This window comes from Scyliorhinus canicula, chromosome 7 (assembly GCF_902713615.1).
Source record: "Scyliorhinus canicula chromosome 7, sScyCan1.1, whole genome shotgun sequence".
Lineage (NCBI taxonomy): Eukaryota > Metazoa > Chordata > Chondrichthyes > Carcharhiniformes > Scyliorhinidae > Scyliorhinus > Scyliorhinus canicula.
In genome coordinates, this window is record NC_052152.1 from 192,214,833 (window position 1) to 192,240,643 (window position 25,811).

Consider the following 25,811-nt stretch of genomic DNA (forward strand, 5'->3'; position numbering starts at 1 on the left):
ACACCCCTACTACTCTCTGAGTAAAGAAACTGCCTCTGACATCTGTCCTATATCTATCACCCCTCAATTTAAAGCTATGTCCCCTCGTGTTGGTCATCACCATCCGAGGAAAAAGACTCTCACTGTCCACCCTATCTAACCCTCTGACTATCTTATATGTCTCTATTAAGTCACCTTCCCGCCTTCTCCTCTCTAACGAAAACAACCTCAATTCCCTGAGCCTTTCCTCGTAAGACCTTCCCTCCATACCAGGCAACATCCTAGTAAATCTCCTCTGAACCCTTTCCAAAGCTTCCACATCCTTCCTATAATGTGGTGACCAGAACTGCACGCAGTACTCCAGGTGTGGCCGCACCAGAGTTATGTACAGCTGCAGCATGACCTTGTGGTTCCGAAACTCAATCCCCCTGCTTATAAAGGCTAGCACACCATATGCCTTCTTAACAGCCCTATTAACCTGGGTGGCAACTTTCAGGGATTTATGTACCTGGATGCCGAGATCTCTCTGTTCATCTACACTACCAAGAATCTTGCCATTAGCCCAGTACTCTGCATTCCTGTTACTCCTTCCAAAGTGAACCACCTCACACTTTTCCGCATTAAACTCCATCTGCCACCTCTCAGCCCAGCTCTGCAGCTTATCTATGTCCCTCTGTATCCTATAACATCCTTCAGCACTATCCACAACTCCACCGACCTTTGTGTCATCTGCAAATTTACTAACCCATCCTTCTACACCCTCTTCCAGGTCATTTATAAAAATGACAAACAGCAGTGGCCCCAAAACAGATCCTTGCGGTACACCACTAGTAACTGAACTCCAGGATGAACATTTGCCATCAACCACCACCCTCTGTCTTCTTTCAGCTAGCCAATTACTGATCCAAACCGCTAAATCACCTTCAATTCCATACTTCCTTATTTTCTGCAATAGCCTACCGTGGGGAACCTTATCAAACGCCTTACTGAAATCCATATACACCACATCAACAGCTTTACCCTGATCCACCTGTTTGGTCACCTTCTCAAAAAACTCAATAAGGTTTGTGAGACATGACCTACCCTTCACAAAACCGTGTTGAGTATCGCTAATCAACTTGTTCTTTTCAAGATGATTATAAACCCTATCTCTTATAACCTTTTCCAACATTTTACCCACAACTGAAGTAAGGCTCACAGGTCTATAATTACCAGGGTTGTGTCTACTCCCCTTCTTGAACAAGGGGACAACATTTGCTATCCTCCAGTTTTCCGGCACTATTCCTGTCGACAAAGACGACATAAAGATCAAGGACAAAGGCTCTGCAATCTCCTCCCTGGCTTCCCAGAGAATCCTAGGATAAATCCCATCTGGCCCAGGGGACTTATCTATTTTGACATTTTCTAAAATTGCTAACACCTCCTCCTTTTGAACCTCAATTCCATCTAGCCTGGTCGACTGAACCTGAGTGTTCTCCTCGACAACATTGTCTTTCTCCAGTGTAAACACTGACGAAAAATATCCATTTAACGCTTCCCCTATCTCCTCTGATTCCACACACAACTTTCCACTACTATCCTTGATTGGCCCTAATCTTACTCTAGTCATTCTTTTGTTCCTGATATACCTATAGAAAGCCTTAGGGTTTTCCTTGATCCTATCCGCCAACGACTTTTCGTGTCCTCTCCTCGCTCTTCTTAACTCTCCCTTTAGGTCCTTCCTGGCTAACTTGTAACTCTCAAGTGCCCTAACTGAGCCTTCATGTCTCATCCTAACATAAGCCTTCTTCTTCCTCTTGACAAGTGCTTCAACTTCCTTAGTAAACCACGGTTCCCTTGCTCGACAACTTCCTCCCTGCCTGACAGGTACATACTTATCAAGGACACGCAGTAGCTGTTCCTTGAAAAAGCTCCACATTTCGATTGTACCCATCCCCTGCAGTTTCCTTCCCCATCCTATACATCCTAAATCTTGCCGAATAGCATCATAATTGCCTTTCCCCCAGCTATAATTCTTGCCTTGCGGTATATACCTATCCCTGCCCATTGCTAAAGTAAACATAACCGAGTTGTGATCACTATCACCAAAGTGCTCACCTACATCTAAATCTAACACCTGGCCGGGTTCATTACCTAGTACCAAATCCAATGTGGCCTCGCCCCTTGTTGGCCTGTCTACATACTGTGTCAGAAAACCCTCCTGCACACACTGCACAAAAACTGACCCATCTATAGTACTCGAACTATAGTATTTCCAGTCAATATTTGGAAAGTTAAAGTCCCCCATAACAACTACCCTGTTACTCTCGCTCCTGTCAAGAATCATCTTTGCAATTCTTTCCTCTACATCTCTGGAACTATTCGGAGGTCTATAGACAACTCCCAACAGGGTGACCTCTCTTCTACTGTTCCTAACCTCGGCCCATACTGCCTCAGTAGACGAATCCTCAAGCGTCCTTTCTACCGCCGTAATACTTTCCTTGATTAACAATGCCACACCCCCCCCCTCTTTTACCATCTTCTCTGTTCTTACAGAAACATCTAAATCCTGGAACCTGCAACAACCAGTCCTGTCCCTGCTCTACCCATGTCTCCGAAATCGCCACAACATCGAGATCCCAGGTACCAGCCCATGCTGCAAGCTCACCCACCTTATTCCGGATTCTCCTGGCGTTGAAGTAGACACACTTCAAACCAGCGTCCTGCTTGCCGGTGCCCTCTTTCGAACTTTTAACCCTATCCCTGACCTCACTACTCTCAACATCCTGTACACTGGGACTACAATTTAGGTTCCCATCCCCCTGCTGAATTAGTTTAAACCCCCCCGAAGAGCACTAGCAAATCTCCCCCCCAGGATATTGGTACCCCTCTGGTTCAGGTGAAGACCATCCTGTTTGTAGAGGTCCCACCTACCCCAGAATCAGCCCCAATTATCCAGGAAACCAAAACCCTCCCTCCTGCACCATCCCTGTAGCCACGTGTTCAACTCCTCTCTCTCCTTATTTCTCACTTCGCTAGCACGTGGCACGGGTAACAACCCAGAGATAACAACTCTGTTTGTTCTAGCTCTCAGCTTCCACCCTAGCTCCCTGAATTTCTGTCTCAAATCCCCATCTCTCTTCCTACCTCTGTCGTTGGTACCTATGTGGACCACGACTTGGGGCTGCTCCCCCTCCCCCTTAAGGATCCCAAAAACACGATCAGAGACATCACGAACCCTGGCACCTGGGAGGCAACACACCAACCGTGAGTCTCTTTCGTTCCCACAGAACCTCCTGTCTGTTCCTCTAACTATGGAGTCCCCAATGACAAGTGCTCTGTTCCTCTTCTCCCTTCCCTTCTGAGCAACAGGGACAGACTCTGTGCCAGAGACCTGCGTCCTATTGCTTACCCCTGGTAAGTCGTCCCCCGCAACAGTATCCAAAACGGTATACTTGTTATAGAGGGGAATGACCACAGGGGATCCCTGCACTGCCTGCCGGTTCCCTCTCCCTCCCCTGACGGTAACCCATCTACTTATTTTACCTGAGGTGTGACTACCTCCCTATAACTCCTCTCAATAACCTCCTCTGCCTCCCGAATGATCCGAAGTTCATCCAGCTCCAGCTCCAGGTCCCTAATGCGGCTCTCGAGGAGCTGGAGTTGGGTGCACCTCCTGCAGATGTAGTCAGAAGGAACACTAGAGGTGACCCTTTCCTCCCACATTCTGCAGGAGGAACATTCAACTGCCCTAGCCTCCATTCCCACTGAACTAACTTCCCAACTACTGAAAAATAAAAATAAAAAACTTGTTAGTTTTGCAATCCAACGGACAGAGCTTTTTTTTTTGGTTAGAGGTCACAGTATACTTGACCTCCTCAAGGTGCAAAAACGCCATCAAGTCACTGAGCCACGGCGAAACGCTATGTGGCGCCACCAGTCTCTAACTCAGGAGGATTCGCCTCCGAGGTGAATGCCAGGACATCCGCCCCCATACCCATCCACAATTCTGGCAGGTTCGATACCCCAAATCAAGCCACTAAAGGTCAGGGCTCCAGCTCCATATTCAGGATTGCCGATTATGGTGCTGAAAAGAGAGACCGAGAAACTCACAAGCTAGGGACAGGACCAGAACATGTGCTTTGCAGGCTCTTTTCAACAGCTCTCGCACCTTTCAACCCCTGCAAAGAAACAACTCATTTTGGCCTTTGCCCTAAAATCATGAGCTGGATCAGGCTCAGCCTCGCACAGGATGATGTGGCATTCATCCTGTGGAGGGACCTACTCTACACCTACTCCTCCAGTATGGGTCCCAGCTCCTCCTCCCATTTTATCTTCACACCTCCACCAAGACCAACTTTTTCCCCCAAAATCCGTCCATAGGTGCCGGACGTACTACGCTCTTCCAACACCAAACAGGAAAGAATCTTAGCCAATAAGGTTGAAGGTGGCGCCACCGGAAATATTGACAACATCCCTTGAACAAAATTTTAAACCTGGAGATACCTAAATGTATCCCCCCCCCCCAGGCCCCGTACATTCCAGGTGACTAACCTTGTTGGGGTTGTCTCCCCCACTCTTGCCCTCAAGTCAGCCATTTCCACCGTGATGCATAATTTTCTTCGTACAAGTTCCTGGGCTCCAGGCCCACATAAGATGGCCACCAGCCCCACCCCAAAGATGAGACAAAGAAAATCCCTGGTCGCTGCTGGATCTCCCCTTCCTCCCAGGATCTCCTCCCTCCCCGACCAGTCATGCAGACTACCCGCCGCCTCTGCTAACCCCATCCCCTTCACCAAATAAACAAACAGCCGGACCCATTGTGCCTTACCAGCACTGGCCCAACGAGTCGCAGCCCCTCCCTCCACTCTGCTCCCATTCACTAGCTACTTCTGCTTTCTAGTGAGGTATTTCCCACCCAGGATCCCCCTCCAAAAAGTCAGCCATAAACAGCAGCCTAAACCCTACCATCCCGCCCTACCCACACAAGTGCCCAAGCCATGGCATCCTAACTCTCCTCCTCTTCCCCAACCGATACTTGTTGAAGCACCACTTTTACAACCCTAACATCTAAAAAAAATAAACAATGATAAGAAAAACGTGAACACATTGGAAGACAATATCAACACACCCTCCCTGATCCATCTCTCAAACAAAGTCCACATCCGCCCTCCTCAGACAGGTCCCAGTTCCTTCTCTCTGACGAAGGCTTCTGCCTGCTCCTGCGTGTCAAATAAATGATCCTTTGAGTCCATCATTACACTCAGTTGCGCCAGGTACACCACTCCAATCTGCATTTCTTTTCTGTAAACACTGCCTTTGCCATGTCTCTTTGCCAGCTCGGTCCAATGTCCTGGCAGATAGCACCCTGTGCCCGTCCCAGTCAATGTTACAACTCTTCCCTGCCCACTCCAGGACTCACTACTTCTTCTGGAAACTGAGAGTGGATAATCACCGCCCTGCGGTGGCTCATTCGTCCGTGGCTTCTGCCGGAGTGCCGATGGGCTCTCTCCGACTGCGGAAGGGAGAACACCTCATCCCCTCCCACCGTCCAGGAGAAGATCTCCGAGAATTACTTGGTTGGCCTCGAGCCCTCCACTCCCTCTGGCAGCCCCACTATCCTGAGGTTCAAGCGCCTCGTTCTGTTCTCCAGATCCTTCAGTTTTGCCCTTGTTATTCGCCACCACGAACAGCAACTCTGCTTCAAATGAGACAAACCACCTCTCATGCTGCACGTGGTGTCCTCCAATCCCTCCAACATCTCGCCCTGCTCTTTCACCGCCTTTGAGATCTTACCCAGCTGCTGTCTGGGACCAATGCCTCCTCGATAGTGACTTGAAGGAATTTCTTCATCTCTTTACCCTGCCGCTCAAACTGCTTGTCCATCTATTTTCCAAATTTTTCCAGCTCCTGCACCATCTTCACTTCTAGGATGTCCATTGTAATAGGTGCGGCACCTCCGCCATCTTTACTCCTTCAGATTTCTTAGGACTACCAACCTGGGTTTCCTTCGCAACAGGCTTCTTTATTGAACCTTTTGACATAACTCCTTAGATTATGCACCCGCACTGCTGAGTTCTTTGTACCTGGTTCCAGCTGATCACAGCTAGAATCTGATGCAAGGAGCAAATATTGCCAGAGTGAATTCGCAGAGAACTGCAATCTTCACAGCCAGTTAGTGTGGTGTGATTTTTCTCCCCCACTGTGTTGCACTACTGGTGAGGTTTTCTCTTTCAAACCTGGATGTCATTGAAGCCCTGTTGCTTGCTGGCATTAATGGGTTTCAATAGGTTCGTTAAAATCAACATCCTTAAAACATTAGATTTGCTGTGTTCTGCAGTTGAATGGAGGACACTGTTTTGTACCCATAATTCCTCAAGCACTCTCCTTCCCTGTAGCTGCTATGATTTCGGCAATTAGATACAGAGAGGGAGTCAAAACTTATCTCCGCCTTATGAAGGAAAATGTTTGCTTTCTTGATCTTAAACTACCTGGTCAGTTTGAATAGCATTGCTACAGTTGAATACTGTATGACCACTCCTATTCTTGATAATCGAGTTGAACTCAGTTGATTATCATCACTCAATCTTGTGACAAATTATGGCTCCTCCAACTGTGTAGAAAATGCAAGAGAATGATGCTGCATTGATGTGGGATGCTTTTCTATTTGAATTGGAATTAGAAAGACATTTGAAATTTGTGTTTTGAAGCTTATGAATCCAAACCGTCCGTCCCTTGGAGTAAAGCTAGAAAATCCCAATACAGTCAATCCAGCTCATCGACAAGGCATACCGCAGCAAATGGTGGCACAGGTAAGTGTTTCATATATTTGTGTGTTCGGTGTATATAATAAGTGGTCTCCCTCCGTAGGGCATTTTCTTAAGTTGTATGGTGTGTGAATTGCGAAATGTGAATAGTTTTTCTGTAGTTGAGCGCGCATAATATATATATTTTATCTTATGGGGCTGTGATATAATGAATCTGCTGAATAAACTTCTAATGACTTCTAACCAAAGCTCCCTCTAATTTAATTTTGGAATGTGCTTGTTTACATGCGTGGGTGCTTTTAATTTTTTGGCATGGCCACCTGTATATGGCGATAATTTAATGGGGCTGATTAATGTATAGCCCGAGCAGGGACTTTTGGATTGCTGAACAGCCATGCGGCTGACAGAGAATATTTCTTCTAACCTACCCTAAGTAATTAGTGCAACCCTGTTGCCCACTTCTATTTTATGATTGTCATGAAGAGCAAGAATAGTTTGCATCAAAAAGTGTAATTTGCAGTAATTGGGTATTAATTGTTTAGCAGGGAATTTGAGAATCATGGGGAGATACAATTACTGTTGTATAATGGTACCAGCATATGTAGGAAATGAGGCAGTTATTTCTTTTCAGTCTGGGATTAGGAGAATTTATGCTGTGCAGACACTTTTTTAAAAAACTGATATTTCTGGGCAATTCACATGATTGTACTCGGCAGAAGCTGATCAGGACTGTTCTGGAGACAGTCTGAACTATGCTTAGGGCTAATTGTGGGCCTGTTATAAGATGATCCTGTGCAGGGGCAGCACGGTGGTGCAGTGGGTAGCACTGCAGCCTCATGGCACCAAGATCCCAGGTTCAATCCTGGCTCTGGGCCACTGACCATGTGGAGTTTGCACATTCTCCCTGTGTTTGTGTGGGCTTCTTCCCCCACAACCCAAAGATGTGCAGAGTAGGTGGATTGGCCACGCTAAATTGCCCCTTAATTGAAAAAAATGAATTGGGTACTCTAAAATTTTTTTTTTTTTAAACAACAAAAAAAAGATAGTGTTCTTCTTTTGCAAAGCTGGTCTCTGGTACTGTTGAAAACATTCAGTGCTCAATAAATCATAAAAATTCAAATGATCATCAATTGGTCGCATTCAGATCCTAATAAATTGGTCTGTAGATTATTGTGGGCTGCCTGTGACTTCTGCACTAATCTGTAGGGTATTTTCTATACACAGATAATGGCCCAGCGGCATCGAGAACTCCTGAGTCAACACCAGAGGCAGATGGTGCAACGAGCCATGATTATGCGACAGCAACAGCAACAAGGCTTCAGCCCTCCACCCAATGTAACTGCTCCGACTGGCATGGAAGGTGCTATGGGCGGGCCTCAGATAACCCCAGCATCACCACAGCAATTCACCTACCATCCAAATTATGGTATGTGACTGAAGATGGCAAAGTTTTGCCTTTCAATTATACCTCAGCTCAGAACCTTTGTTGTTTGCCCTCCTTGTTCCTCTCCAGCTCCCTCCCTGTATTTTGCAGCTTAATGTTGGACATTCTAGTATCAGACTATCCATGGAATGATGAATATGTGGGAAACCAGATTGGTTAGAAGATTTCGGTACTTCAAATCAGGCTCAGGCATTCATTTTCTCAGCTCCATCAGTGGCTGTGCCTTCGGCTGTTTAGGCTCTAAGATTTAGAATCCACTCCTTTGCTCCTCTTTTATTTTAAGTTCCTTACAACCTACTTCTGATCGGGTTTTGGATGTCTGTGTTAATATCCGTGACTCTGTCAGATTTGCCTGATAACACTGAAGTGCCTTGTGACATTTTACTGCGTTAAAAGCACTGTATAAGTGCGATCTGTTGGTGAAGTTAGTCTGTATGTCTTATTCTTAAACAGTTTATAAACCTTGGTGTCATGTCTCCTGTGAGTAATTTCAATGGAAATATTTTAAATATGATTTGTAAAATTAATTATCTCATTGACAACTGACAGATTTACTGTCCTAAAATACTCTTTGCTAATTTTAAAATCTTTCACCGATTTACCACTACAGATATTTCGGGTATAATTTTATTTTTCACAATTGGTTTTACCTTTTCTTTGGCTCAGAAAGTGTATTTATTTGAACAATGCTTTGATAGAATCATAGAATTTACAGTGCTGAAGGAGGCCATTCGGCCCATCGAGTCTGCACTGGTACTTGGAAAGAGCACCCTACCCGAGCCCACACCTCCACCCTATCCCCGCAACCCCACCCAACCTTTTTGGACACTGAGGGCAATTTGCCATGGCCAATCCATTTTACCTGCACATCTTTGGACTGTGGGAGGAAACCAGAGCACCCGGAAACCCACTCACACATAGGGAGAACGTGCAGACTCATCACAGACAATGACTTAGCAGGAAATCGAACCTGGAGCTGTGAAGCAAATGTGCTGCCCCGGCCACGATGCTGCCGTGCTGCCCCGGCCACGGTGCTGCAGTGCTGCCCCGGCCACGGTGCTGCTGTGCTGCCCTGGCCACGGTGCTGCCGTGCTGCCCCGGCCACGGTGCCGCCGTGCTGCCCCGGCCACGGTGCTGCCGTGCTGCCCCGGTGCTGCTGTGCTGCCCCGGCCACGGTGCTGCCGTGCTGCCCCGGCCACGGTGCTGCCCCGGCCACTGTGCTGCCACGGTGCTGCCATGCTGCCCCGGCCACGATGCTGCCCCGGCCACGATGCTGCCCCGGCCACGATGCTGCCCCGGCCACGATGCTGCCCCGGCCACGATGCTGCCCCGGCCAAAATGCTGCCCCGGCCACGATGCTGCCCCGGCCACGATGCTGCCCCGGCCACGGTGCTGCCGTGCTGCCCCGGCCACGGTGCTGCCCCGGCCACGGTGCTGCCGTGCTGCCCCGGCCCCGGTGCTGCCCCGGCCACGGTGCTGCCGTGCTGCCCCGGCCACGGTGCTGCCCCGGCCACGGTGCTGCCGTGCTGCCCCGGCCACGGTGCTGCCCCGGCCACGGTGCTGCCGTGCTGCCCCGGCCACGGCGCTGCCGTGCTACCCCGGCCACGGTGCTGCCCCGGCCACGGTGCTGCCGTGCTGCCCCGGCCACGGTGCTGCCCCGGCCACGGTGCTGCCGTGCTGCCCCGGCCACGGTGCTGCCGTGCTGCCCCGGCCACGGTGCTGCCGTGCTGCCCCGGCCACGGTGCTGCCGTGCTGCCCCGGCCACGGTGCTGCCGTGCTGCCCCGGCCACGGTGCTGCCGTGCTGCCCCGGCCACGGTGCTGCCGTGCTGCCCCGGCCACGGTGCTGCCGTGCTGCCCCGGCCACGGTGCTGCCGTGCTGCCCTGGTGCTGCCGTGCTGCCCCGGTGCTGCCGTGCTGCCCCGGCCCCGGTGCTGCCGTGCTGCCCCGGCCACGGTGCTGCCGTGCTGCCCCGGCCACGGTGCTGCCGTGCTGCCACGGTGCTGCCGTGCTGCCCCGGCCACGGTGCTGCCCCGGCCACGGTGCTGCCGCGCTGCCCCGGCCACGGCGCTGCCGTGCTGCCCCGGTGCTGCCGTGCTGCCCCGGCCACGGCGCTGCCGTGCTGCCCCGGTGCTGCCGTGCTGCCCCGGCCACGGTGCTGCCGTGCTGCCCCGGTGCTGCCGTGCTGCCCCGGTGCTGCCGTGCTCCCCCGGCCACGGCGCTGCCGTGCTGCCCCGGTGCTGCCGTGCTGCCCCGGCCACGGTGCTGCCGTGCTGCCACGGTGCTGCCGTGCTGCCCCGGCCCCGGTGCTGCCCCGGCCACGGTGCTGCCGTGCTGCCCCGGCCACGGTGCTGCCGTGCTGCCCCGGCCACGGTGCTGCCGTGCTGCCCCGGCCACGGTGCTGCCGTGCTGCCCCGGCCACGGTGCTGCCGTGCTGCCCCGGCCACGGTGCTGCCCCGGCCACGGTGCTGCCCCGGCCACAGTGCTGCCACGGTGCTGCCGTGCTGCCCCGGCCACGGTGCTGCCACGGTGCTGCCGTGCTGCCCCGGCCACGGCGCTGCCGTGCTGCCCCGGCCACAACGCTGCCGTGCTGCCCCGGCCACTTTCATTTCTCTTTCTTTAACATCCCTTCAACCGCTTCACTTGTTTGGTTAGTTTAGCTTCATTTTTTTCTCAATCCCTTTTCCCACATTGTTGACCATATATCAGTTAATAACTGGAGGCGCTTTATAATGTTTAATCTCTGATTAAGGAATGCCTGGAGTGGAATATTTTAGAGAGTTACTTGGTAAATTATGGGCAATATAATCTTGATTTTCACATTGCCTCATAGAAGTCTAGTGATGAATCTTTAGCCATACAGAGCAGCCAAGGCATTAGATGAGATACTGCGACTAGCATCAGCGTCTCTCTTCAAGTGGGGAAAAATCCACCTGGTCTCTCATTATTGATCATTTTTCGGCAATCTCCTCCTGGAAATTGTGCTTATGTGGGCATTGGGGGAAAACTGAATCCATCTCGGTGGCGATCTCTGCACCCCCCCCTGTGACAAGATACATAAGGATTACCATTGCCTGAGGAATGTTACTCTAGTCAGAGCTAGCATGGAAAAGACTTAGGAAAAAAAAATCTCTCAATTTTATGCTAGAAATACAATGATACGTCCTTCCTTGGTGGTGTTTTTAAATAACAAGTTGATCATTTTAAAAAGTCATTTAAAATTTGACCTAATTTATTTTGATGGTGGTTGGTTGTATGAGTTGCATTATTGTGGATTAACTGTAGCTTTCTTTGTACAGGGATGAATCAACAACCTGATCCAACTTTTGGCAGGGCTCCCAGCCCCCATAATGCACTCATGTCAAGAATGGGGCTTTCACAGAATCCCATGATGCAACACCCCCAGGCAGCTTCTGTCTACCAAACAACCACTGACATGAAGGGCTGGTCCACAGGAAGCATGGGTGGAAATAGGTATGCAATAACGGAGCTGCTATTAGTTCATGAGCTCTGAGGAACTATTGGGTCTTTTCCACCTTGAAAAAATATATCACCGGGAACCTTACACCACAGTGTTGGTTGCAACCAGATAGTATGTTGTTTACGCTGCCAGCCTGGAAAATCCATCCAAGGTCTGTCTATGTGCTTACAGAACTGTTCTCCCAGCAGCTACATTTTATGTGTCGGTGATCTATATGTGTGGATGGCAGCATCTTCATTGAATGTCATTTATATTTATGACTTGGATTTTTAAAACAAGTCTACATAGCCAAGGGATTCTTTGACTAATATTCAAAACTGGTTGGACTGCACTGGAATAACACTTCATGCAACCAAAGCTATGCAAGATTACTCCTTTTCTTATGAGTTTCATACTACCTCTCTTTGGTGTTGAGTTAAGCCCAGGCTTGAAAAATATACTGCAACTTCAGCGTGTCTTTGAAGCAGAAACCACTTTGCCTTGTTGCTGAATGTTAGTTTGAATATAGCCTGATGCTTAATAGTGTAGAGATAATAAAGCTAGAGCAATATTTCTGAGAAATGCCTAAGCAAACAGATGTGAAGGACTGACATCAGTAAGTATTCCTTTGCGTAAAAGGTGATCAAAAGCAGAAACAGTAGTTAGTGGCAGCATATTGGGTTCTCCTCCAGAATTGCCAAATGTTGTAATGTGAAGAGGTCAGGCTGGTATTTGAAAATATGAAATCAAAAGTGTTGAAAGAAGGCCTTCTTTATATGAACCTACTTTATGGTATGCACAGTTTAATTCTTTGAATAGTGTATTGTGCCCAGATTGAGGCTGCAGAAGAATGAGTTCATTTTATTGATTTTTGTGTTTATCTTTTACAGTACATTTCCACAGCAGTCTCCACAGCAATTCGGGCAACAGACAAATGCCAGCACGTACAACAGTTTGATGAATATGAATACCAACATGCCAGTGAATGCCAGTGGCACTAGTATGGGTCAGATGCCAGGGCAAATTGGCATGACTCCAATGTCTGTGTCAGGGATGTCAGCCATGGGTCCAGAACAGGTAGGACTACCCATATTTTGTTTTTTTTTTTAAAAGGAACTTTCACCTTGTAGAAAGGTTTTCATTATCTTGCTATGTCCCAAAGCTCTTCACAACCGATGCAGTGGTGTGGTCACTGTTGTAATGTAAGAAGGTAAGCAGGGATAGGGTTTGAGCCTTCAGTGGCTGACCCTCTGCTTGAACTTCACTTTCCAATCCTGTTCTCTACCCCTTGACTTTTCCTTAGTATCTAAAACTCTGTTGATCTCCGTCTCCGATATTCTCAATGACTGATCACCGGCAAACCCTCTGGGCTAGATAATTTCAAAGATTCACAACTCTTTGCATCAATGACTTTCTCCCCAACCATTTCTAAATGACCAGTCCCTTATCCTGAGAATATGATCCTTCGTTCTAAAGTCTCCTGCCAGGAAAACTGCTCTTGCCATCCATTTTGTCAAGATGTCTAAGAATTTTATGCATTTCACCTCTCCGTCTTCTAAATTCCATCGACATGGGCCTATTCTCATCAATCACTCTTCATAGGAAAGGTCTCATTCCAGGAATTCATCTTGCAAAACTTTGGTCCATTCCCTCTGAGGCAAGTATAGCCGTGCTTTGGTCAGGGGATCAAACCGTACATAGTGTGGGAGGTTCCCAGGGGCTACTAGCCCCAGGTGGGAATCGCAATGGTGGCTGATTCGGGTTTGAGCGCCAAAACAGGATTCTTGCCAGGCGTCAAAACAATTGCACGCCTCCCAGCCTGTTTTGCCAGCCCCGATCAGGTTCTCACCAGAACAGGAGAGAACATGCTAACTTCCCATTTACATTCATTGGGTGGCACAGTGGCTAACACTACTGCCTCACAGCACCAGGGAGCAGGGTTCAATTCCAACTTCAGATGACTGTGTGGGTTTTCTCCAGGTGCTCCGGTTTCCTCCCACAGTCCAAAGACGTTCAGGTTAGGTGGATTGGCCGTGCTAAATTGCCCCTTGGTGTCCAATGGTTAGGTGGGGTTACGAGGATGGGGGGGGGGGGGGGGGGGGGGGGGGGGGGGGTCGGATTGGGACTAGGTGGGCTGCCCTTTCAGAGGGTCGGTGTAGACACGACGGGATGAATGGCCTCCTGCACTGTGGGGATTCTATGATTTGAATGTAATTATCAGGCAGGAAACGCAATTGACTCATCTCCTGGGATGCTCCACAGCCACCTCCCCACCCAGGCAGGAGTCCCGCGGGTGTGAATTAGTGCAGGTCCTGACATGCGGGGACATGGTGCCTTGGACTGTGAGAAGGGACAAGGGGGTGAGTACCCTCTCTATACTTACATCATGTCGAGGGGGCCCAGTGGAGATGTTGGTCGGGGGGCTTGGACTTGGCTGGGATGGGGGTCATATGGCAGGTCTTCCACGTGGCTTTGAAAATTGTTCGATTGTCTTTCAGCATGTCAAGCTGTAGTTAAAAGCCTTCCCTTTGTAGCCCTCTGTAACCATTTGATGTCTCTACCAGCATGTCCATATCAATAATCTATCAGATAAAGGTGAAGTCTTCCCTCATATCTGTTGGAAACTTTCAAATGCTTTTTTTTTTACAGTCAAGTTCATTCCCCTTAAAATTTTCAAGCCTCTGGATATGTTGAGAAACCTAAAAGCTTTCAACTGTATTGTTTACGTTCAATTTCATGGCCCATTACCTTTTACAAGCCTCTTGATTGACAGGTTCCATCTGTTTGGGTCGCTGGGTCTGTACTCGTTGGAGTTGAGAAGGATGAGAGGGGATCTTATTGAAACGTACAAGGTATTGCGAGGCCTAGATAGAGTGGACGTAGAGAGGATGTTTCCACTTACAGGAAAAACTAGAACCAGAGGACACATCTCCGATTAAAGGGATGATCCTTTAAAACAGAGATGAGGAGGAATTGTTTCAGCCAGAGGGTGGTGAATCTGTGGAACGTCTTGCCCCAGAAGGCTGTGAAGGCCAATTCACTGAGTGTCTTTAAGACCGAGATAGATAGGTTCTTGATTAATAAGGGGATCAGGGATTACAGGCAGGAGAATGGGGATGACAAAATATCAGCTGTGATTGAATGGCGGAGCAGACTCGATGGGCCAAGTGGCCTAATTCTGCTCCTATGTCTTATGGTCTTATGATCTTATTTCAAAGGAGGGATTAGCTTTGTTTTTATAGCTTTTCACATTTGTTATGTGCCAGGGTTTAGAGAACCCCAAAGTGTATCATGAAGTTCACCTGATCCACAACTTTTAATAGATTGTGGTATGGGGAGCACACAATCCACTCTACAGGTGTGGTACAGCAGAAATGGAAAAGTATTTTTTAAAGCAAAACAATGTTTATTCTATGAACTCAAGTTAACTTTTTTAAAACATACAGTGAATATCTTAGCAACCATTAATTCAAATACAACCTCCAAAGACTACAACACTAAGTAATCCTTTAAGCTTTCTTTTTAACACCCATAAGACTTGAAAACAAAACATTTAACAGAAGCACATCAGGTTAAAGTCACTACTGAGAGCAGTTATTAGTTTTAAATCACCAAAGAATCGATTTACAGTTTTTAGATTACAGTGAGAGAGACTCATTCACCTTCTGGCTGTGACTGCAGCCAACCTGCTCTGAAAACAAAACTAAAACACACCCTGCAGCAAACAGCCTAAAACGAAAGTAAAAAGCTGACAGACAGCCCAGCTCCACCCACTCTCTGACATCACTGCAGTAATAAACGCCCATTTCTTAAAGGTACTCTCACTACAGATATTTATATACACACCCATTTCTTATAGGTCCTCTCACATGACACAGTCCATTAACTTTGAAGTGCTTCTCTCTGACTGCAGTTGTTTTAAAGGGGCCGTTTCTTTGTTCTGAAGAGCTTCCTAGAAAGAGCAGGTGCGAGGACAGCACTCCGACAGAGCAGCTGCTCTTTCTAGGAAGCTCTTCAGAAGCCTTCATCTGATAGATCATTGATATTGTCATGCTGGGAGAGACATCAAAGGTTTCAACACTTGGGAGGGGAAACTTTGAACAACAACTTGACATGCTGAAAGATCTTTTATTGATTTTCAAAGCCACAAAGATCTGCCACATGACCCACAACGTGGATAGACCCCTGACCTAAGCCTGCCCAGCCAAACCCCCCCCGACTTCCACCTCCCCTGAAGAACCCCCCTTGGCACCCTGGGGGTAAGTGTAGGGAGGATACTCAGCCTCTCGCCGCCCCCCCTCTCTCCCCTTTGGAATCAATGTTGAAGGCTAGCACTGCTAAGAGGGGGAGATCTAGGGGGAGAGGCCTGAAGGGGGCATTTGGAAATCCCATGTTGGGATGTCGCTCACTTGCCAGAGGGGGGGCGAGGACTGGAATATTAATCTGATATTTGGGCACCCTTTAAAATGGGTTCCATCTCTGAGGAGCAGGACCCGTCGATGAGTTTCAGCCCCGCCCCTCAAGGCCAGCGCAAAACACGCCCCGCTCCAAAAACGTATTTCAAAATGCCATCGAGTAGTGCTAGTGTCATCAGGAAGCACTCCAGTTTTATCACTGGCTGCAGCATTTAGAATCAAATCGGGAGAATCATGCCCAGTATTCTAGGTGTCGAATCACCAAAGCCTAGTATAATTCCAATAAGTCTTCCTGATTCTTATAATTTCTTTGCAATAAAGTAACATCTACTTTCCGAATTACTTCCCATGCCTCAATATTAACCTCTCTGTAATTCATGTAGAAATTCACCTGAATATCAAAAATAATTTTTAAATCTGCATTTCCGTTCTTCATGCCGGAATGCATAATTTCTCCCCCCTCACCCAATTATACTCCCGTCTGAGACCTTGCCCATCACTTACTCTGCTTCCCCTTGCAGCTGCTTTGCATTTGCATCCTCCTTGCATCTTACTTTCCCATCTACCTTTGGATCTGTATCAAGCTTACACAAGCTCTACATCTAAGGCCCAAGCATTGATCCTCTGGCATCCCGTTAGTCACAGCTTCCATCCTGAAAGTTACCTTTTTGTTCCCACTCCCTGTTTTCTGCTGATTGACCAATTCTCATTCCGTACTAATATAATAACCAGAATCCTATGAGCCCTTTCTTATGTAACACAATCTAAGAATGTCTTTTGGTTATCTAAATATACTGTATCATTGGTTTTCCTTGATCTACTCTGTTATTTATACCCTCAACAGGTGTAAGAAAATGCAACAGCCAATTTCAACACAACTGTGATAAAGTGTTCTTCTTCAATCTCCCTTCCCCATCCCAGTATCTCTTCCTAAAAATCTTAAATCTGTGTCCCCCGGTCCTTTAATAATAATAATCGCTTATTGTCACAAGTAGGCTTCAATGAAGGTACTGTGAAAAGTCCCTAGTCACCGCATTCCGCCGCCTGGTCGGGGAGGCCGGTACGGCAATTGAACCCACGCTGCTGCCTTGTTCTGCATTACAAGCCAGCTGTTTAGCCCACTGTGCTAAACTAGCCCCTAGTATCATTAACTAATTTTTCTTTGTCAATCTTATCCAAAACCTTTAGAATTTTATTCACCTCTATCAGATCTGCCCTCAATCTCGTTTGATCCAGGAGCAGCTCCAGTACTGCAACCTAATCTTGTTGTTTTAAGGAGGGTGTCTGATATGGAAATAGACATGTTGCAGAGATATAAGTGTTCTGATGTGATTGTTGGTCACGGTTTCATTTCTGAGCTTGACAACTCACATTTTACTGATTGTTAAAATACATGGGGAGAAACCGTGGGCTGGTAAAGTGGCAAACATGTTATCGGGGAAAAGCGGGGCAACTTGGGCTGCATGTCTGATCTTCCTCTATCTAAATTGGAAGGGCTTGATTCTGTCATGAAAGCAATTGCACTGTGTTCTCCAACTCGGACACCCCTCTTGCTGATGCACAAAAGTTGATTGTGTAAGCCTTTTGATTCAATTGTGTAGATTTTATATTGAACTAGAGTGGGGTAGATGTCAGACTCTCAAAATGTTCTTAATTCCCTTCCTTTTCTCACCTTTCCCTGATACAGAAATATTGCTGACAACTCAGGACGGCTGATCATCAATCCAAAAATGGTTAATTTGGGTCCACATGGCTTTTGAGAGCAATGCACTGTGAGAATATACAACAAAGACACTTACACAGATGGAAATGGTGCCACCTTGTGTGCTGATGAGGATTGGTGCAGCCCAAATAGAATCACTGTGCCAGCCTGCTGAGTTGTACATTTCTTAACAAAAGAAGAGAACTGTTTCTCTGTTTTTATTAGATGTGTTTGATTTTTGAAAAAGAAGACTCTTGGCAGCAGTACACCGCTGGGTTGAAAACCCGAATCGTTTCGGATTTGCTTTGGTTTTTAATTGTCCTTTAAGGTCATCTGGTTGCTACCTTTTCCCTTGCCAAATCTTGCATCTACTTTAGTGCAGTACCGAGCCTTGTTTTATTTGTTTTGGCAGGGTTGTGAAATGCCACTTGTAATGTGATCATCACATTTACAAAAATTTGAGGGAAAGAAAAAGGTGACGGCTATGTGTCAGCATAGGACAGTGTGCTTGTTGATGCACTTTAGAGAGGGTTGAAGTAGTCGAGGGTCGCTGCAGTGTTTCCTGATCAGTAGTCATATCTGCACATTAGCAAATTCTTATTTTTGTGTTTCAAATCATCTTTGTGTTAAATATCCCATTGGTATTTTGCAGTAGAACATAACTGTATGACCAACCTCCAACGTTTAAAATCTGCGTTTGCAATGCCAAGCAATAATTTTCTTTATTTTAAAATATTGCAGATAAAATTTCAAATGGGGTATATTTAAGTGCGTGCTGTTCACTCAAAGCAAGGTACTGCAGCATTAAACTCCTGGAAGCTGGTTCCTGTGAATATATCTTGTAAATAATGAATACAATATTATATTATATATACACTTTTATAGATCACATTTTCTGATTTTTTTTTTTTGCACAGCATTGGTGAGGCTAAATATTTGACAGATTCTTGTTTCTGTACATTTTGCCTTTCAGCACCAGTTCAAGTTGTCAGTCCTGTTTGCACCAGACCTTGACAATTGAGCCAATCTGTAAAAAATGTGCAAAACCTTTAGATTTTTCCATGTCGATCGCCCAGATTTTAATCTTCTGCTGCCAATCTACCTTTTAACTTTCTAAAAGTTGTTTTTCTCTTTCCCATCCCCCCCATTCCCTCCTCTCCCCAACATTTTCTCTATAAGAAAAGGTGCTTCTGAAAAGTGCAACTGCATTTATCTGACCTGAAAAATCAAAGCTTCAATTGGTCAAACAGTAACCAATCAAAAGTTTGAAAAATGATTTGTTTCTCACGAGTGTTCTCACTAGTAGTTTATATTGAGACAGAATTTCCCATGAAGTGCTGCTTGGCCATCCTCACCTCTGTGAGAGGAAGAGAGGGGTCGCCTGTAAATTGCTGAGCAATAACTCATAGTGTCTATGTTATGGTGATGGACGATGTAAGGATCCTTATGAAGACATAAATTTGGCATTTCATTGCTTCTACAAATATAGGGGGATGGAATGAGATTTGCATCATTAAAGATGAGATTCAATTCTGGTGACAGGTTTCAAGTGATACTGCATTAAACTTCAGCTTACGTTACATGGTTGTACTCCAAAGGAATAATATTCTACCTAATTTCCCTATTTTGAGTGTAAATTATTGATTCTGTGTGATTCTGAATGAGCAAAGGTCTGTGATGACTTGATGAATGAGTGACAGGACTGAACATTATGCAATTCATAATGATGGTGTTTAATTCAATGGACAACATTTTTATGTTTAACTGTAAAACTAAATTTTGATTGCTTTTGATTTTTTGTGGGTAATAATATACTGGGATGGATTTTTTTTTGCAAGAAGGATGAAAGTTCTGCACAGATTGATCTGGAAGTAACTGCTACCAGTTAATGCCACTGATTTCAGGATGTTTTCAGATTTGTTCAACAAAAGGTAACTTGCTTGATTGCAGTGTTTTTTCCAAAGTTTGTCAGATATAAAAGTAATACTGTAGCTGAGCAAAGCCAATTGAACGATAGATTTTAGACTGACATAGAAGCATAAAGGTCACATGCTCATCATCACAGGGAAGTGGAATCATTTTGCACATCTAAGCTAGTTTGTAGTTTTTATTCCATAAATGCTGATTGTTCTAGTTAATGCGAGTTCCTTTTTTCCTTCCACCTTCCCTGTTTGCTGCTGCTTGTATTTCTTTCTACTCAAACATTGTTTGATTTGCTGGAGCTTATAGTGTTTTACAAGGTTGGACACGTCTGCTGGTGCATTTTTTTGTTGAGAAAAAGGATGTACCCCAAGACCACACAAAATCATGACTAGCATTTTAATGCAAAATTAGTTACTGCCACCGAGAACTTCTTTTTCCCCCCAAAAGGATACAGCAATTTGAATGGAAACTTCTTTCCCCCCACCTAATGACTGAAGTCAAATGTTCAGATGGTACAGAAATCTATGCAACAATTTAAGTGGAGTGTAAGGTTTCTGTGCTGCCAATGCAGTTTGAGTCAGGCCACAACTGCACTTCTGCCTCTGTAGATTTGTTATTTTTAAAATCAATATATACAATGTTACTGGAACTACCGTAGATAAAGACCATGTCAAGCCTGGTGAACTTTGTTATTGTAACTTGCATTTGTCGACAAGCAAGTGCTGGATGAGTGGAATAGAAAAATTGCTGCTCTTGGCAGCTTTTTTGAATATTAACTTAAATTGAACCTACTTTAGTTGAAGCAATGGGTATGTTTTGTGCAACTAATAGCCTGAGGCCTTGTCTGATCATATTGATCACTTAACATAGTTTAAAAGAAAACAACAAGTTGCTGTCGTCAGCAGCAGATACATTCCACATCGACTGAATATTTTTTTTGTGACCCCTCCCCTCCCTCCCCACCCAACCCCACGAGAAACAAAGCAAACATTTAATTTAATTTTAATGTATTACTGACTGCATATTGGCTGTTCTTAAACCGAAAGAAGCTTTGCTTTATTAGGAAAGGTTTAAGTGGCAACATCTGATTTTAATGTTCGAAGCATCCCTTTGTGATGCTGCTTAATATGTTTAGGTTTCTTTTTAAATGATCTGAAAGCTGTCTAGAAGCATAGATGCAGATGACTTCTTTCAGCCATTAATTGCTGCACACGGGGCAGACATTTGGCAGCCATTGCCTGGAGCTCCCTGGTGTGCAAATGAGCCAAAACTAAATTTGTCCATCTGAAGCCAACCATGCATAGATGGAGCTGGGCAATCCATTAAACAGAGGCATTACAGTTCAGCTGTTGCCTTGCCAAGTTGAGAAAAGAAAAATGGCCAAGTGCCTATTGTTTCCACTCCGTTGGAAATAGTTTCATTCTTGAAGTCATGAAAAGATGATTTTCTTTAGTGGAGTGGGGAATCGTAACTTGCCTTATTTGTACATGGGTAGTTCAGAGTGGATGTTTTCAAGATTGAAAGCTTAATTATGGTAAACACGGACAACCTTTACTGTGGGTGGGCTGAGGTGTGGAGGGAAGACAGCAGTTACTTTGGTTTATAAGTGATGAAAACACTCAGGTTTGCTGCGCATCTTGACTGAGGTTAAAACTAACCAAAAAAAAACAAACAACTAAATTAGCCTGATAGTGTAGGGGATCATGTGATAATCCTGTAACCTGACATTAGTGTCAGGAACCATATGGAAAAATATATGTTTCATTTATATTCAGTTGCACTTTTCTGTATCCTGAGGAGAAAGTAGATATTAAAAATGCTATACCTGTACTCAGTGAAGAGTGTCCTTATGAATATAACCAATTAAAGTGTATATTTTATTCATCATTATTTAATAATTTCCGCATTTCTTTCCCTGTTAAATCTAGGCATAATACTATAGCTGATTTCCAGGCTTGCTGTACTGAAACTCTGAATATTGCGGCCATTAAGCAGGATTATTCCCTGTATAAAATGTTCAGGTCTCAAACCACAGCCCAATGTATGAGCATTCCTCACTGGCAAAGAATGCCCAGTTACAACTGGTGACCTGGTATCTGGAGCAATGTGCGTATTTTATTCTCAACAGAAAGATGAATTGCAGAGCTACCTGTCTGACTCCAGAATTTGTTCCTTCTGTACTGAATCATGGTGCGTGGCTCAGGTTAAATTGCTTGCATCCCAGCAGAGAAGGTTATTAGTTAGATCGAGTTCCCAAGTTACGAAAATTAGTTGATTTTTACACTTTTTTTAAGAAGGGCTTTTTGGAAGCAGTATGAGATGCTTGCATTTGATGTAAGTTTCTGCAGCTAATTGCTACAGACTGACGTAAAAATATTGTAATGGTAAGTTCTAATAAAGGCTTTTGTACAGAGCTATTTATAAAGGGTACAAACAAATTAACTGCTGATTGTCTCAACTCGATCCCTTTTTTTTCTTAAGGGTGAGCAACATTTACAAAAGATCAGTGCACAAACTCCTCTTCGTTACTTCAGAGAGTGGAAAATGCCCATGTTCCCAAGAGTCCAAGCTATCGATATTCTGACTTGCTCATGAGATGTAATGTCAGCCTCACCCCAGGACGTAGCAGTATTTTGAGTCCTTGATACCTCAGCCAGTGCATCTGGCAAATCATGAAACATGCCGACCAGCATGGCTCAGGTAGGGAGGGGGCTGAGGGGAAAAAAAGGCGCACTGCAATTGTTCTTGATGACTCTTGAGTTTGGGAGGAAGAAACTGACTCACATTCTCACTTCTGATCCTCCTGGAGTTTGTCTATAAGTGGATATTGGGGCACGGTTGGGCTAGAAGCAGCTAGGATCAAATAGCCCGATGAGGTACACTCTGTAGGATTGCAGATGAGTAATGGTGCAAGGATTGGATATGAAAAATACTCCACCCTCCACCATTAGTACTTCTCGAAGGAAGAACTGAGAGAAAAGCTTGTTCCGTGGAACTAACATTATGTATTTTAATGACGGTTTTATGCTACTCCGTTTTCATTTCAGGTGAAACGTGAGTAACAGTGTCTGTCAATTGGCGTCATTCTTTGAGTCTGAGCACTGACCATACTAATGTCCACAATGGATTTTTTGGAAACTAAAAGGGCTAGGCCGCACCTCCAATCTCCAGATTTTCTTATTAACTCTTCTCTCCACCCCCCCCCCCCCCCTCTCCCGCTTCCCTGACAGTAAGTGACCATTTTACCTAATAATGCTTCACATCACAATGAGTTCAGAGCACTGTGAATAATTTGGAATTTTATTTTAATGCAGAAAATGATTGTTTTGAATTCCTATACAATAATTATGTGTGATCTGAACTGGGTGCTCTTGGAAGTTTGGGATTTCTAGGTAAAATGTGTGAGATTAGACTATAGATTTTTGATTTGTTCTCATTTGTACATTGCATACTGCTATAGTAATCTGATATCATGTATATTCAAGCTCTTTCCTTACTGATAACACCAAATTGTACATTACTATGGTTAATGTATAGGTTTACCCAGTGGAGCAAACTATTTATTATTTAAAAAGGAATAATTCAATGCAGGTATTATAATGAGTCACTTTTTTTCTTTTCTTTTTCCCATTAGCCTCAATCTAATTTTTGTGTTTTTAATTTTATGTATCAAGTTTTGTTGGTGATAGACACCGGTTAAAAAAAAAACTTAAAATAATAAAATTAATACATTTATCATGCTGTAAAAGCAATATTTGAAAGGCCAACTGGAGGAGACCTACAGTATTGAAGAGTAGTGAGGATTTAATTTAGTTCGGTCTAAAGATGGCTAATATTGCTATTTGTATCCCAATGTTACATTTCCTGCAAAGCAAGTATGATAAAAAATTTGTTTAAAAAACACAAAATAATGAAAAAAGATAAGATTGTTAGCAGATATTGCTTTTACTGATTTATTTGCCTCTTGATGTTAATGTTGTAAATAAAGATTTCTATTTAAAATGTCTTTGCCGATTTGTAACTGTATCTTGCTATTCTGCTGTTTGGAAACAGATGTTGTAAGAAAGCATTCTGTAAAAGTTGTACATTAAATACACATAAGCCATGTCTGAATAAATTTTCATGATATTAAAGTGTGTGAATGTGAATGTTAAAAGAAACCTAAAGTTGTATCACGTTGTGTATCATTTTATTTAGTGTTAATGGTTTCGATAATTATTTAACACATTGTTTGGTCAGAAAGAAAGGTGGTCTCTGATGAACTCAAAATGCTAGAAATATCCAGCAGGTCAGGCAGCATCTGGGGAGAAAGAAATGGGAGGCCCAAAATGTCCTGCTTACCCCAGCGTCGCATTTAAGGGGGATCTCTCTGAGGTTCCTACGTAAAGAGTTTCCCTGGCAGTTGCCCAGAAAAGCTAACTTCCACTGGACAATTGCGCTAGGTCGGGAACCATCCAACAGAAGCGATTTAAATCACTTACTTCAGATGGTTCTACCAGTCTTATCCTGATAGTTACTCTGAAAGGGTTAGAGAAAAATAAATTACTCTTAAGTATTTAAAGCCCAGACACCGTATGCACATGACCCCTTCCACCACCCCCGCATACTAAACCCCCTCTGCATCACCCACCATCCCCGACTGACTCCCTCTCTCTGTCCCGAATGCCCCTCCCCCCACCCATTGTCTGCACTTACCTTTTAATTGTCCCTTTAAAGACCTCTTGTACAGCAGCGGGTGTTGTAAAAGGGGTGCGTTTCTTACACCTCTATGCTCCAGTTACTCCATGCCAACGCAGCCAGGGGTGCGCTTCGCTACTCCTGTCTCACTCAGCCTGAGTGAGGAAGGTTGGGTGAGAGGGTTTTAGAATCCCAGCATGGGTAAGTCCATCGAGAATGGCAGTCTGGCGGAGGTTGCCACTCTGAGGAAGTTGCAGACCAGAATTCATGTTTTGGGTTCATGACCTTTCATCAGAACAGGGAAAAATGAAAAATGCAATAGGTTTGAACAAGTGAAAGGCAGATGGTAGCTGGGGGAAAAAGGTGACAAAAAGGTCTGTGATAGACTTGCAGTGATTGAAGAGTGAACCAAATAGAAAGTCCTTTTGGAATGCTGAAAGGGAGGGGGGTGAGGCAAGATGTGTTTGGCAGTGGCATTACACTGGAGGTAGCAGAAATGGTAGAAGATGATCTGTTGAATGCATTGGATCATCAGGAAGATGTGACAGAGGGAGAAATTGAATGGACAGGGTGTGAGGAAGTAGTAGCTGTGGGAGTTGGTGGGTTTATAGTAAATATTTGTTGATAGTTGACCCTCCGAAACGGAGACTGAGAAGTCGAGGAAGAGATGTTGGAGATGGATTGAGAAGTTGTGAAATTGGCAGCAAAGATAATGACCCTTCCCAGTTCAGGGAGAGAGCAGGAAACCATACCAGTGCAGTCATCAAAGTACAGGGGAAAATGACAAACAAGGGGTAAATAGGATGGTTCCACATAAAAGCTGCATTGTCTTAGCAATGCACCAAATAGCACCGTATGATCAGATAATATCAACATAGGAATTGGATCAAAGAGTTTCTTCAGGATGTAACTGCTCAGGTAGTTAAAGGAGAATCAGTAGATGTAGTTTACAAAAGGCATCCAATATGGTGCCATACAAAAGGTTGATAGGCAAGATGAGGTTTTATGGAATATGGGAAATATTTTGACAGTGTTACAGCATGATTAATGGACAGGAAACAGGGTAGCCATAAACGTGGCACTTTCAAGTTGGCAGGCTGTTACTTGTTAAGCACTGCAAGGATCACCACTGGGGCCTCAGCTATTTACAATCAATATTAATGACTTTTACGAAGAGGTGGAAAGTAATCTCTCCGTTTGCTGATGATGCCAACCTAGATGAACAGGTAAGGTGTGGGAAGGAGACCGAGAGGCTACGACCGGTTAAGTAAGTGGGGAATAACATAACATGGAGTTTCATGTGGGGAAGTGGAAATTTATTAATTTTGGTTGTAGGAATACAAAATATTTTCAAAAAGGCATGCAACTTGTAAATGTTCAGAGACACTTGGGTGTGCTCTTCCAAGGAACAAAGTTAGCAAAAAGTAATTGGGAAGATGAGTGGCATGCTAACATTTATTGTGAGGA

The 25,811-nt window shown here is 45.2% G+C and overlaps 1 protein-coding gene across 10 annotated transcripts in view; it reads left to right on the forward strand.

Moving 5' to 3' along the window:
• LOC119969648 (nuclear receptor coactivator 3-like) overlaps positions 1–23,827 on the forward strand; it is a 289,402-nt gene extending 265,575 nt beyond the window's left edge. For all 10 annotated transcript variants that reach the window (XM_038803571.1, XM_038803581.1, XM_038803575.1 and 7 more), the window contains 5 exons: positions 6,669–6,770; positions 7,950–8,151; positions 11,467–11,641; positions 12,518–12,704; positions 17,730–23,827. In XM_038803571.1, the coding sequence (XP_038659499.1) occupies positions 6,669–6,770; positions 7,950–8,151; positions 11,467–11,641; positions 12,518–12,704; positions 17,730–17,741 (678 nt within the window). In that variant the 3' untranslated portion in view covers positions 17,742–23,827. The remainder of the gene's footprint in view (positions 1–6,668; positions 6,771–7,949; positions 8,152–11,466; positions 11,642–12,517; positions 12,705–17,729) is intronic.
• The last annotated feature ends 1,984 nt before the right edge of the window (positions 23,828–25,811 follow it).